At 33.1% G+C, this 14,856-nt stretch overlaps 1 protein-coding gene across 6 annotated transcripts; it reads left to right on the forward strand.

Moving 5' to 3' along the window:
- Window positions 1-591: 591 nt before the first annotated feature.
- LOC142635951 (putative leucine-rich repeat receptor-like serine/threonine-protein kinase At3g14840) lies at window positions 592-14,350 on the forward strand. 6 transcript variants are annotated; one of them, XM_075809993.1, is made up of 24 exons: window positions 593-903; window positions 4,071-4,248; window positions 5,292-5,363; window positions 5,462-5,530; window positions 5,606-5,677; window positions 5,782-5,853; window positions 5,990-6,061; window positions 6,175-6,246; window positions 6,337-6,408; window positions 6,527-6,598; window positions 6,688-6,759; window positions 6,985-7,053; window positions 7,908-7,973; window positions 8,734-8,799; window positions 8,918-8,953; window positions 9,093-9,133; window positions 9,350-9,726; window positions 9,792-9,987; window positions 10,297-10,437; window positions 11,307-11,425; window positions 11,529-11,739; window positions 11,867-12,104; window positions 13,108-13,258; window positions 13,539-14,350. In XM_075809993.1, exons 1-24 carry the CDS (start codon window positions 807-809, stop codon window positions 13,908-13,910), a joined length of 3,003 nt encoding a protein of 1,000 aa, XP_075666108.1. In that variant the 5' UTR covers window positions 593-806; the 3' UTR covers window positions 13,911-14,350. The 6 variants fall into 6 exon arrangements, with proteins under 6 accessions (XP_075666107.1, XP_075666109.1, XP_075666110.1 ...); XM_075809992.1 differs by lacking the exon at window positions 8,918-8,953 and having other exon boundaries at window positions 592-903; window positions 9,021-9,133; XM_075809996.1 differs by lacking the exon at window positions 7,908-7,973.
- The last annotated feature ends 506 nt before the right edge of the window (window positions 14,351-14,856 follow it).

The raw sequence follows: 14,856 nt of genomic DNA on the forward strand, positions 1-14,856 counted from the left end.
AGTTTCTTTAAGATGTTTTGTCCCAACATGTCACATAACAAAAGCCAACAACAATCATCTTGAAAAAAATGACTGCATAAATTTGTGGATGAATGTTTAAACATTCATCATAATAGCTGTACCATCATAATATCATCATGGAATAATTGGTTTTATTTGAATCCTATAATATAATTAAAATTGGGAAAATAAAAAGAGTCAAATGTAAAGCAAAGGCCTTTTTCTTTTTTTCTTTTTTTAAGGAATCTAAACAAAGACCATTTTTAATTGCACGTGTCTAGTTGTCTTTCTTCTTTTCTTCTCTTTTTTTTTTTTTTTTCTTTGTTTTTATTTTATTTTATATATAACCCTACCTGTGGCCCTAAGATGGCATCCTAGGGAGGGTATACTCGTTTGACCCTAAGACATTAGAGAATAGCATTTTTTATTTTCTATTTTATTTTTTTTGGGGGGGGGGGGGGGGGGGGGGGGCGGGGGCGGGCTAAGTATTAGACTATACATATCTCACTTTCATATGATACATCAAGTCTCTTCTTAAATAACCCAAGTCAAAGAAATTAAAAGAAGATGGGCAACAAATAATCAGAGCCTGCCTGACCCTTCCTTTATTAAAAAAACAAAGTTCCGTAACCGTAGTGACAATCTCTGTTTTTGCTTTTGCTATCTAAGTATAGATAAATAATGTAGCAGAATGTTTATCGTCCTTTTCATTCATACAAATACAAGTTTGAACGAAGAACTCAGTGCATACAAAGTAGGTGGAGAAAATATTATAGCAAGAAATTAAAGCTCAGAAGAGTCCAGAGATGGACTTCACTCATAATAAGCTCATATTGCTTCTATTGATCATCATCGGAGTCTTCCAAGTCAAAGCACAAGTAGGGCGTCTTCCTGCTGATGAAGGTAATAAACTATCTTTCTTCTTCTTCCTCTTCTTCTTCTTCTTCTTCTTCTTCTTCTTCTCTATGGACTAATTTCATTACCAGTTTTTGTTTTCTGGAGGGATGATTTATTACTAAGTCTAGGCTGATAATGTCTTGATGAATTTGGATGACAATTATATATATTGGTCCCATCTCAATTGGTAAAAAAATTTAATCCGAGGCATTATTCCCTTTATTTTGTAATGTGAGTTTCTGCTTAATTAAGGGACCAGACCAGTGTCTCAATTATTGTGGTTTTAGCTCTCTAAGCCCAATCTATGATCGATGGTATTGAAACTCAGTGTCGGTTTGGTCAAACACAATGTTAGGGACACGTGAATCTGACATGGAAATCGAATACCATCTTTTGATTTCCGTGGTGTGGATTCACTTATTATTATTATTATTATTATTATTTATCTTTTTTATATGACCCATTATATTATATTGGTTGGATTATGCTTGCTTGCTTTGAATTTTTATCAACCAATTGGCTTTGGCAATGTAAAGTAATCCCACTGTTTTTTCTGGTAGAAGGAAAAGCTAATAACTATAGCCACAAACTATTTTATAATATTTTTACAAATTATTATTATAATTAACATCGGTAGTTTGTAAAAGTCTTTGAAAAAATTTTTAGAGTATACTACGTTTTTTGCCCGTATACTATATACCATATTTCAATATAATTCTTAACCTTTCAATTGTGGTAATTTGGTCTCTAACCTTTCAATACCATGTTAATTTAGTTTCTACCGTTATCTTTTAGATGAAAATTGATGATGTATTTAATGGCCAAAATAAAAAATTAGCTTTTGTTGATATAAAAATAAACTAAAATTCTATTTTGACCATTTGCCATATCAGTAATTTTCATCTAAGATATAACAGTAGGAATTAAATTGACACGATACTAAAGGTTAGGAACTAAATTGACACTATTAATAGGTAAATGATCCAATTGAAATATGGTGTAAAGGATAGGAATCAAATACGTAGTTTACTTCTCATCAAAAAAAAAAAAAATACGTAGTTTACTCAAAAGTTTATATCTCTAACATTTTCCATAATAACTAGTAAGTTTTTGCCAGGATATGGGCCAATTTGATATAGCTAGGTTTAATGTGTTGCCATAAATCCTTTTGAGACATAAAATGAAACATACAAATACTTTCCTTTTATGACAAAGTAAGATAATACTTAGTACATACAAAAGTTAAAAACACTTAATAGCCTTTGGGATGTGAGGCAAGTTTCAACTTATTTGAGTTTTTAAATTTTTTTTTTTTTATAATATTTATGGGTCTTATTGCATTTTTTAATACTATTTATAGATCTCATTGTACTATTCAACTAGTTTTAAACTTTTTTTCTACAATATTTTTAACAAAAAAATTTTCAATTTCAACTAAATAAACTATTCTTAGACAGATCTTAAAAAGTGCCCATTAGTTAAGTTAAAACGCTTTTTGCAACTTATTTTCTTTGCTCAACTCCATGTTTTATAGTATGTTGTGTTCATAGATCAGAAAAAGAAAGGCCCAGGCATGGCAATAAACCATTCTTAGACGGACCTTAAAAAGTGTCAATTAGTTAAGCTAAAATGCTTTTTGCAACTTATTTTCTTTGCTCAACGTCATGTTTTATAGTATGTTGTGTTCATAGATCAGAAACAGAAGGCCTAGGCATGGCTGTATTTGAGATTGATTGATTTTTTTTTTTTCGATGAATTCTGAGATTGGTTTTTGGGGGGGGGGGGGGGGGGGGCCTGGGGGGCCGCGGTGGGGATATGGAGAACATTCAGCAAATGGATCGGCCTTGCTAGTAAAATTAGGGAGCTGTGCCACTTTTAACGTGGAATTTCAATGTCATGTTCGAGCTTTTGTCCCCACTCAATGCCGTTAAGTAGTTGACAAGTGAAACGAATTAAACATGTCTATTTTTTTTTTTTTTTTGAGTTTATAAAATATGAGAAAAGTAATTGATACGTTAAAAGATATTAATTTATGAAATATTATTAAAAAAAATTATGTAAAAAGAAAAAAATAATTGACTTGTTTAACTTATTTTTATATTTCTCATAAAATGATATTAAAATTTTTTTTTTAAATAGTCTATTAACAAAATATCCTAAAAGCACCCATTCTTATAAAATATTATACGATATACTTTTAAAAAAAAATACTATTAATAACTTGATGCATACTATACAATTTTTTTATAATATTTTATTTATTTTCCTAATAAAATTTACACATTTAAATTATCTTAAACAAAAAAAAAAAAAAAAAAAAAAAAGGATGGGTGTAAATTGGTCTATGTGTATTGACATTTAATGTAAAAGGCTAATAACACTCGCATCCGTACTTATATAATATAAAAATGACCACATTTTAGTTAACCAAACCTAAAAGTCACCATATTAGGCCATGCAAAATTGTAAGATAAAAAAAAATGAATCGATGAAATTTACCTTTTATTTTATCAATTTGACCCCATGAGAAAAATGAAAAGTAGAATAGTATTGATTATTTCCAAATAAATATATGGGCCTTCCCACGCATGTGGGAACTAAAATTTTGTACATATATTACATTTATTACATGTTCTGCGATTTTTTTTTAAATGGCCAATATATTTCTTGAAGTTTCTAATTATTTGAACCGGGTGTGAAAATTATGGCCTTAAAAACTAGAATGGTAAAAAAAATTGGAAAAGAGACCAGTTCTTGGCCGGTTTTTATCAGTTTTGACCGGATCATTCTGAGTCCAATTCTTGAACTAATCTAACCTGTTGGTCCTTTTTTTTTTTTTTTTTTTGATGGGGTTGGTCCAATTTTTAAAACAATGGTGAAAACTTATCAAAAAAATATATAAATAAATAAAAGTCGTGAAAATTGTATTTTTATAGATTTATTGATTTTTACTTGTTGTGTGAGCACACCCAATCTGTCAAAAGTTTTTTAGAATTGTAGAATATTATTGCAATTAAGATGGTTGAGGAGGGCTTGAGGGAGAATGGAATATTTGTGAAGACTTCTTTATTTTTTTGGTAATAAACAGGTTCAAATGTGGAACATTAAAACACAAAATAAATTAATAAATGGAAACAAAAAATTGATGAGTCTGATGTAGTCCTATTTTGCAGTGCAAGCCCTTCGTGAAATAGCCGCACAAGTGGGGAAGAAAGATTGGAATTTTGGAGTAGACCCATGTAGTAATGAATCAAGCTGGGCAACACCACGTTCGAGTTTGAGGCCATTGTACAACAATTCTCTCATTTGCAATTGCTCCTATCCTTCTGGTGTATGTCACGTGATTAATCTGTACGCACACTTCATTTCCTTTCTATTCTATTACTCCGTATGTTTTAAATAAATGTTTGTCCAGCTTTAATTATATCTATAGATTCTATACTACTTATATATATCAGGCTACATTGCATTGACCTCCCTCCCTGAAGTTTTTTGATATTACACTGAACTCACCTCTAGTTTAGAATAAGATGCTCACCTTCCCAAAAATGTCAACTATTTACACTGACTAGACGATTGATAAGTGAAAACTATGTGAAAATCTGATAACGAGTTTCTGGTCTAGTAGTGTCAGAATGCTGAGAAGAAATTCATGTAAAACTTAATTAAGAATCGAACTAGAGAAACCCTGCCCTTTACTACAAATTGTAACCAATGTGAAAAATGACTTGCTATGTTTCACTGGCCTATCCAATCTAGAGTACTCTTACATGAATCCAAATGGCATCATGTTCCCTTCTATACAGTAAAAAGAATGGAGCAAAATCACAGGCTCTATCACATCTTGTCGCGTGAGTTGTAATTACACATCTAAAACGACTTTTAATGTTGAATTATAATCTACAAGTCGGTGCTTTTAATCTAGAACGAGTTTCTTCAATGTAAACATCATATATGGTATTCCCTTCCATACATACACAGTAGCATGAGCTGCACATGCTGTTTAAGTAGAGTCTCAATAGAACTATTTCAGCAATTGTCCAATTAAATCCATCTTCCCAACAGCAAGTTGTTTATCAATGCAATAGGCCTTAAGGAACCATCTTTTTCCTATTATATTCTGGAAAGAGCACAATCATAGTATAGATGATCCCTGATTTAGTAAACCAAATATGTTTCCACTAAGAGAGTAACTAGCACTAGCACACCTATTGGCACCATCAAGGTGCTGTCAAGCTCGAGTACTAGACTTAGTATTCTGATATATTCTCTTTAACCCTTGCTCTAGTGAAATTTTCAATTTTCTCATCTTCTGCTCAAACATATACGTGAAGATTATGATTGTATTCCAAATACATGAGCTAGTACATTTAATCTATACCTATTTCATACAGCTTTCTTAAAGGGCAAGATCTTGTTGGCGTGCTTCCACCATCCCTGGCGAAGCTACCCTACCTAAATACAATGTAAGAATAGTAACTAATTATTTGTTTCACTTATTAGCACCTGAATGAAAATTGATATGAGCTTCAAATCTAATAAAACACTTTCCTCCTACTTGAAGTGATTTCACTCGAAACTACCTTTCTGGTACAATACCACCTGAATGGGCTTCTACAAAGTTGGAATTCATGTAAGTTACTTCTCAATTAGTGTCACAGGTCAGCCAGTAAATGCTCATTCTTTTTATTAAACTAATTCACTGCAGGTCCATTACTGTGAACAATTTATCAGGACCAATCCCAAGCTACTTGGGAAACATTACCACACTTACATATATGTATGCTCTTCTTATATCCTTCTTACTCACCCTTTTTTTTAAGTAGTAATTTTTTTTTTTAGCTTAGCCCTGCTTAAACATTAAAGAAGATTGTATACTTTCAGGAGTATAGAGAGCAATCTATTTTCTGGAACTGTTCCCCCTGAACTTGGGAATTTGGTTAACTTGGAGAATCTGTCGGTGTTTCTTTCTTCCCTCTTATTCTTTTGCAAATCACAATTGTTGATTCATTTCTAAATTCTGAATGATTTACTTAGTCAATCAACAGTAAGTAAGTTGAATAGGTCTGAACTTGTCATTTGGTGACTGCAGCATTCTTAGTGCTAATAATCTCACTGGTGAATTGCCAATTTCTCTCACCAATCTAACCAAATTAACAGAACTGTAAGTGGTTGTAAAATTTTCCATTTCTATACTAAAAGTAATTTTATATTTTTCCCAGAAAATTTCAAGTTTCTATGTAATTTAGTCTTGTTTCAATTTTTGGCCATATGCAGTAGGATTAGCAGTAACAACTTCATTGGAAAAATACCTGATGTTTTCCAGAGTTGGAAACAACTTCAGAAATTGTATGCATTTTTTTCCCATAATTTTATTTAAATCTCTTCTAGTAAAACTTTTAGGTGTAATCTAACACATTGGAGTTGTATTTTCAATAGAGAGATCCAAGCTAGTGGCCTTGAGGGGCCCATTCCTTCTAGCATTTCTGTCTTGAGTAATTTAACTGAGCTGTAAGTTTTACCTTCTAAGTATTGTTTTGTTGCATAATCTTCGTGATATTTTTATGTCATATTCAATTTCTTTATTGCATAATCCATAAACAATTATTGATGATACAATTTTGTGCAGAAGGATAAGTGACTTACTTGGTAATGGTTCGGGATTTCCACCCTTGAATAACATGACAGGCATGAACAGATTGTAGGTCATTCTTTTTGGTATAAGGTTATCAACTAAAATAATACAAAGTTATAGAAATTTTTCCGAGATGATGTCGGTTTGTGTTGCAGGATGTTGAGGAGCTGCAATCTCTCTGGACCTATCCCAGCATACATTTCACAAATGACTAAACTTCAAACTTTGTACTTTTTCTATTATTTCCATCTTCCTTTTAGGATTTACTTCTTTTGCTAAAAAAAACTAAACTGCAAAAACCCAGATAGTTGGATTAGACCATGTTAATTATCTCTATTGAGAACATTATACCTGCATAAATACACGTGTATAAGGTTTACTATATTTCATTTTAATTTTTTTATAAACCTTCTTTTGTATCATTATAACACCGCTCTGTTATATCCTTGCAGAGATCTCACCTTCAACAAATTGGAAGAAAATGTTCCAGATTTGAGTGGTCTATCTTCCTTGCAATATATGTAAGTTATAGTCAAACTGTAAATCAAGTTTCATGTCAGAGAAGTTCAAATAAGAAATTAACATAAGTCATGTGTCATGATTTGGTTTTTGCCATATGTCCACAGTCAAAGATGCTAGGAATTTCTCTATAATCAAGGAGATTGTAGTGCTTATGTCTCACACAAATCCTAAATGAACCCTCTGAGAACTTAATGTTTTCTATGTGCAGCTATACTTTTTCGCAGCATATTTTTGAAGTCCAATATGTCAATAGAAATAAGCTCTGCCAAACAAGGACACCACAGTGTAGGGTGGGTTGGGTTGGCTGGGGGCTTTGCCTCTTGACTCCATGTGTGATACTTTGAGGAAGGCCCATTACATATGTAATGCAAATCTAAGGGTTGAGTGACAACAAGACTAAAATAAACATGTAGATTCATGAGGGGACTAGAATACAAAGTATGATGAATAGGGGCCTTTCCTGAAATCCTATAGATAATGTCACTACATGAATTACGGAAATTTCTAGATTGTTGAACCATATAAGTATTTTGTCTATCTGAGTATCCTTTTTATGTTAATCCGGCGGCCTACTCTCTGAAACTTGATACAAGTCAAATACTCACCATCTCCTACAAGAATGTCAGCTCACCAATGGATGGGCCTAGCTTTCCTATGGCTGTGGCCATCAGCCTATTATGTCGCATCATAGCACCAAGTCATATATGTGGGAAACACTTCATATATATATATGATGCATCATAGCACCAAGTCGTCAAAAAGTATTTTACCTTTGAATTTCCTCCAGTATCTTCTATTATTATTTTCTTTAATAAGTTTTAACTATAACATTATTACTTTGCTATTTGAACAGGTTTCTGACAAGCAACTTGTTCACTGGGAATATTCCAAACTGGATCACTAGCAGAGATAGTCGCTAGTATACAATTCACCTTAAATTTTTTATTAGTTTTGCATGACATGTTTCCTTTTTATTGTGTAATTTTTTATGGAGTCTGCAGTTATTATTAAATTTTACAAAAATGCATAATGTTCAAATATACATTTCTTTGGATTTTGATCCATCTTGTAACCTCTTTAGGATCAATGACAGATCTCATTCAATCATAAACAATAGGTGAATTGACCCAATTTCCTTGCAGCTTTGATTTGAATCTTGCACCATGAGACTCTAGTTAAAAAGACTTGTGGACAAATTTTTTTTTACATTCTTATGTTGGTTATCTGTTCTCTGCAACATTATAAGGGCAGTAGAATTTTGAGTTGGCCAGACAAGTTTGTGGTCTGAACCTGATTTGACATAGGATTAGCATTGACCAAAACAAGGTGTTTTGTTTTAGAAAGTGCAATATGGTACTTAGGTTAAACTCCGAATTTAGATACAATCCATAATACTACTACTGTAAGTATTGTGTGGATTAGCCTAAATTATCCGTTGTGTCAGATTAACGGCAGAAAGCTGCAAGGGTGATTAATTAATTATCAGCCCAAATGAAAATTTTCATCTGTCTAGATGTTTCTAAAATATTGAAATCATTTTCTTTTACAATTTATCTGCTGATGTTTATCATTTATAGTTATACAAATTTTATCAGAATTATTGTAAAATGTAGTTTTTTTTTTTTTTTTTCTTTTTGGATTTATAATGACTTATTAACAAATATTATGTTTGTGTTCAGCCAAATAGATCTTTCATACAATAATTTTTCGGAAAGCTCTGTGCCTCCTACTTGTACAGGAAACCAGTAAGAACTTTGTCCTGCCCTTTTCAAATTCAATTTGGCCTTACATGGGCTTTGTGTACTTTTGTCTCTTCAAAAGCTTTCTAGCTTTTCTAAACCAACTATTTTCTCATTTCATCAGAAATTTTTTTCAGAGCTTTTCTGGACAGGACAACTCGTAAGCTCCTAACTCATAAACTTATAAGAATAGAAATTTTTTGTCTTCTCGTTCTTTGATTTTGCAGAAGTATTTCCTTTTTTTATTCGCTTTCATTTTGCATAAGCTCACACTTCTTTCTTTTGCTACACCAATTAAGATTACTTGCCAAGTGCCTGAAGAACAATCCTTGTCCAAAAGGTAATCATATTACCATAGCATCAAAACTTAGGTTGTATGCTTTAACTACGTTTTTGGCTTCTGAGAACTCCTTGTAAATGTAGAAAACAACGCAGTTACATATTTCATCTCGTATTGGGCAACTAAGCAAGAAACAAGAAAATATTGATCTTCTTGTAGCTCTACGATGTTTGCTTCTATCTAACTTCCCTTACAAACCTACTTTTTTGTGTGTAGAACAATATTCATTGCATATAAATTGTGGTGGAATTGCAACCACCATTGGAAACATAGAATTTGAAGAGGATCAAGACCCAGCAGGGGTTGCAAAATTTGTCTCTGTAGGAACTAGTTGGGGACTCAGTAGCAGTGGGAATTTTTGGGATGTTGACGTTACCTCAAATCAATATAAAGCAACTAACGTATCAATACTCAGAATGAACAACTCTGAATTATACACGAGTGCACGGCTCTCTCCTCTTTCTTTCACATATTATGCACGTTGCTTGGCAAATGGAAATTATACAGTGAAACTATACTTTGCAGAGATAGTATTCAGAGATCTAAGATCTTTCTACAGTCTTGGAAGACGGATATTTGATGTATACATCCAGGTATAAAGTCATATTTGTTTTTGTGTTTGCATAGAAAACAATTTTATTGAGTTAATTTGTTACAGGAACAACTGGTCTTGAAGGATTTTAATATTGAAAATGCTGCTCAAGGTGTTGATAAAGCAATAGTTATGGAATATAAAGCAATTGTGAGGAACAAAGTTCTACAGATACGCTTTCATTGGGCTGGGAAAGGGACCACAGCTGCGCCACAGAGAGGAACATATGGTCCTCTCATATCAGCAATCTCTGTGGAAGCTGGTAACCAATTCTTTCACGCTCATTAGTTGGTGAACAATAAAAGCATAGGGATTTAGTGGAAGTAGAATCAATGATTATTTGCCGTGAGAACTTATTATTTTAAAAAAATATTCAAGTGCAACTAGTGGAATGCATCAAAATCTTATCATCTTTTTTCAACCTACCCTTACACTGCTAACTTTGTATTTAAAACATCTATACCTTCTTGTGGCTTGGTCTAACTATGCACATCCGTATGGTGCTACTGCTACATATATTACAGAATGCAACTTCATATTCACTTTCCAAGGATATTTGTTTCTTCTGCAGATTTTAGTCCACCTGGAAATAGCAAGATGAAGATATTAATTGGAGTTGGAACTGGAGTATCAGTTTTATTCCTCTTCTTTATGATTTTAGTCATTCTATGGTGGAAAGGCTACATAGGAAGCACGATGTCAAGAGAAAAAGGTAATCAAGATTCACATATTCTGATGTAAAATTTAGATAGGATTTTTTTTATCTTCTCCAACTATTGCATGAAGTTGGAACAATATAGAGAAATTCCCTAAAGCCTATATACAATTGCCGTTTATATGTTTTATCATTGTACCTCTTTTTTTCATAGATGACAAATCAGCAATCCAATGTACAATCACAAAGGAAAAAATATTTTGCTTGATTGCAGTGCATTCAAAGCTATCTTCATAATAGCTTTCCTGGAAATTTCCATTCTGCATAAATTGGACTCATTTGCTTCCAGTTATGATAAGAGAATGATCTCACGAAATCATGCAAAACTATGAGATCACTGCTTATTATAAAATATAAATAGAGTCATTTGTACATGGGAGATGAAATGACGGCTTAAGGTTAATGAGGAAAGCAAATGTCTAAGAAGGATTTGCGCAATCAAACCTAATTTGTGGCCAACTCCACTCTACTCCCCCCCACTCCCCCTCAATCCAAACAGGCACAAAATGTTTTCTAAGTCACATGAGAATTAGTTTTTTTTATGACTATTCTTTTTTAGCTCTACAGTGATCTTATTTCAATTTTGAAGTGTTAATAGAGGCACAAGGCACATCTCATCCTAAAATTCTTCATGGAACTATTCTCTCTTTTTCACTTTGTTTTTTGACTCCCAATACACTTGCGATTCCATGACTGATATAGGAAAGAAATGAAACTCTAAATCTTGCTGCAAGTTCGGTTTAAGTAGCTGATCAACTGGAGCCTGGAGCCTTCTTATGGCATTTGCTTTGTCTCATTCTCTCTAAATTTATCATATATAATATGCAGTGTGACATCTTAGCCCTACCTTTACATTCCTTTGACAGAGCTGCAAGGATTAGATCTGCAAACTGGTTTTTTCAAATACAGGCAAATCAAAGCTGCCACCAACAACTTTGATGCTGCAAACAAGCTTGGGGAAGGTGGTTTTGGAACTGTATACAAGGTATCCTAGTCCCACAATGTCATTCTTTCTGCTACATGTTTTTTTATTTATTCTTACATAATAAAATACATACCTGAATATATATTTTTCTATTCTGATGCAGGGTATTCTGTTAGATGGTAGTATAATTGCTGTTAAGAAACTTTCTTCAAGATCAAAACAAGGAAATCGTGAATTTGTGACTGAAATAGGCATGATATCTGCATTACAGCACCCAAATCTTGTTAGACTGTATGGATGTTGTATTGAAGGAAATCAACTATTCTTGGTATATGAATACATGGAAAACAATAGCTTGGCACTTGCTTTGTTCGGTAAGCTCAATATTTTTATTTGCATATTTTATATCAACTTTGTAAAGAATATAAGCCTAACATTCCAAATGATGTATATCAAGACCTAAGTTGATCTATCCCCATTGGACAATCTGTGGAAATGCAGGTTCAGGTGAACACCAATTGACATTGGACTGGCCTGCGAGGCAGAATATTTGTGTTGGCATAGCAAGAGGTCTGGCTTTCTTGCATGAGGAATCGACATTAAAAATTGTTCATAGAGACATCAAAACCACCAATGTGCTACTGGATAGGGACCTTAACCCAAAGATTTCTGACTTTGGTTTGGCCAAGCTTGATGAAGAGGAAAACACCCATATCAGCACCCGAGTTGCTGGAACGATGTAAGCTACATTTTTTACTCCTTCCTTCAATTTGTAGTCTACTTATGATTCTACTCTTCCGTTTCATTTGGTCCCCTGACTTATTAGCTAAGGGTAACTAGTTACAGCTACTATATTTTATGTTTGTATGAGATGCTGCCCTAAAACTAAAAACCAGAACACAGTAGCATTTTAAAGTCCGTATACCAAAAGTTTTGGATATGGAAAGTAATATGGAACTCCTGCATTCAGTATTTCTTAGGATTGCAACACAACCATGCTTGTAGAGAAATTCAGAGCAACATGATTCCAGTATTATCAACCAATTTTCATGCTTTGAAAACAAGTCCAAACGTGAAATATGTAGTAATAATTTGCAGTAGTTTCATATACCTCAATTCTTGATACAACAAACAATCAGCTCTATTTCCTCATAAAATAAAAAATATACAACACAAAAAGCCACACACACACACACAGTCATTAGATAAATGCTAACTTTAAACACTGACTCCCTTAAATCAAGAAATAAATAGCAGAGAGAATAAACTTGTGTTCAAATATTCTGCTTTCCCATACTGTTAATTTCTATGCTGTGGCCTCCATTTACAATAATTTCAAAATCTGCTCCATTGTTACCCTAGGAAAAAAAAAAATCTCAGATCTTGCTGAATCATAATAACTTGAGCTTAATGACCAAACAACTTGCGTGGCTAGAATGGCTGTTCCTTAGTCATCGGCCTAAAAATCTTCCTCACTCGTTTCTAGGAACTCAGTTAGGTGTACATGAATACATCAGTTGTCACTTGAAAGTTGCAAAAGAGACAATTATTTTGTATCTTCAATGGAATGAAATTTACCAATCAACTCTGGTACCCTTATTGATTGCATAATCTCATGCTAAACGCAAATGAACTATGAATTGGTACCTAAGTTTCTATTCATATTGGTCTTTGTTAAAGAGAAAAGACCAAAGCTTCATACAAGTGAACCATTAAGTCATAATATAATCTTTACTTTGCAGAGGATACATGGCACCGGAATATGCATTATGGGGTTATTTAACCTATAAAGCAGATGTATACAGTTTTGGGGTCGTTGCATTGGAAATTGTAGCTGGGAAGAATAACATGAAATATCGACCAAATGAGAATTATGTTTGCCTTCTAGATTGGGTAAGATCTTTGTTTTACTTTTAGTATATGCAACAAAAACAGTCTGGAGAGCTGGTTGCTCTTTGTGCCTCCACCTAACTTGGTCATCCTGATCTATTAATCTAGCCTTGAGAAGCAAAATAGCCTAAACTATGTTGAAAATTGCTTGACTAGTGCACTTCAGGCATTAGTTCAGCTAGTTGACGCGTTTATTTTGTTTCCTATGTACGTTTGGCTAATTTTTTCTCTTCTGGTAACTTGCTACTTTTCATTTCCATCATCTTCTCTATACTTATTGCAGGCCCTTGTTTTGCAACAAAGGGGTAATCTAATGGAGCTGGTGGATCCAAAGTTGGGATCAGAGTTCAATAAGGAAGAGGCAGTTAGAATGATAAAAGTAGCACTCTTATGTACTAATCCATCACCAGCACTTAGACCCAACATGTCTGCAGTAGTAAGCATGCTTAACGGCCAAACAGCTGTTCATGAACTTGGCATGGATCCAAGTATATATGGCGATGTATTGAGCATTAGAGCATTAAAAGAACAGTCTGGTCAGATCCTACAACAACCGATGAGCTCAAATGAAGCTGGGAGCCTTATTCAATCATCAGATGCAACATGGGCTGGATCTTCTTCTATATCCACTCAGGATCTCTATTCAACAAATTGAATTACCGATAACGTAGGTATCCACATCCATGCAAAATGCATGGTGCTTCTGGAAGAATTTGGTTGACTTGTGAATAATAGAATATGCTGTAACATGAAGCTGAAAATCTGTTATAACCCATAAGTCATAAAAAGATTTGGCTTCTGGATGATAGAATTTGTTACATTATAAGAGCTCAAGCCAATAGTACATATATCTCCATATATATAAGCCTTAGTTGTCTCTCCACGTCCTTTTTGAGAAAAGTAGTGTTTTAGACTGCATTTATGCGATCATTTGTGTATGCAGCAAAAATGGAAATGTCAAAGTCATCCGGATTATGATGTCTTTCATTCTCTTCAAGACTTCATCGTGACAATTTATTTGTGTTCTTGGAATTGTAATTGGAAAATTATGATAATTGTATAGTGAAGCTGAACTTAATTAGTACCAGCTGCAAACCTACTCTTAGGTGTGTTACTATTCTTTTTTATCATATATTTTCATTTAATTGATATTACACATGATTATAATAACTTATTATTAATTTGACAAATATTATGATTAGTTTTCTTTTTTTATGCATTCAATTGTTGTTTTCTTACTTCTTTAAACTATTAATAATTTGTTTAGACTATTGTATAGTATAGTTGTATTGTATACTATTTAAAATACTATGTTAGATTATTGTATGTAATATGACAATTGTATATATATACAAAAATAATAATAATAATAATTTTATTTTTTTACTCCCTCAATAAAATCCTAGCTCATGACACTATTGACCCCTTAAAAAAATCCTAGAGCTGCCATTGTGAAAGACCATTTTGCAAATCTGGACATTTTCTTTTTTTATTATTTATGAATAGAAGACTTTATTAGGTGCTTGAAACCTAAAACACAAATTCAGTCTTATTTATATACATGGTCCTAGGCCTCCTGGTCAGGTGTGTGGACCATGTGG

The sequence above is a fragment of the Castanea sativa genome, chromosome 5 (assembly GCF_040712315.1).
Source record: "Castanea sativa cultivar Marrone di Chiusa Pesio chromosome 5, ASM4071231v1".
In the NCBI taxonomy this organism is placed as follows: domain Eukaryota; kingdom Viridiplantae; phylum Streptophyta; class Magnoliopsida; order Fagales; family Fagaceae; genus Castanea; species Castanea sativa.

Bases quoted from the DNA above. Each gene is read 5' to 3' on its own strand.
- LOC142635951 (XM_075809992.1), top strand. From the start codon at position 807: ATGGACTTCACTCATAATAAGCTCATATTGCTTCTATTGATCATCATC. The intron at 904-4,070 runs GTAATAAACTAT...CCTATTTTGCAG, and splicing joins GCGTCTTCCTGCTGATGAAG to TGCAAGCCCTTCGTGAAATA. The intron at 10,438-11,306 runs GTAATCAAGATT...TTCCTTTGACAG, and splicing joins CACGATGTCAAGAGAAAAAG to AGCTGCAAGGATTAGATCTG.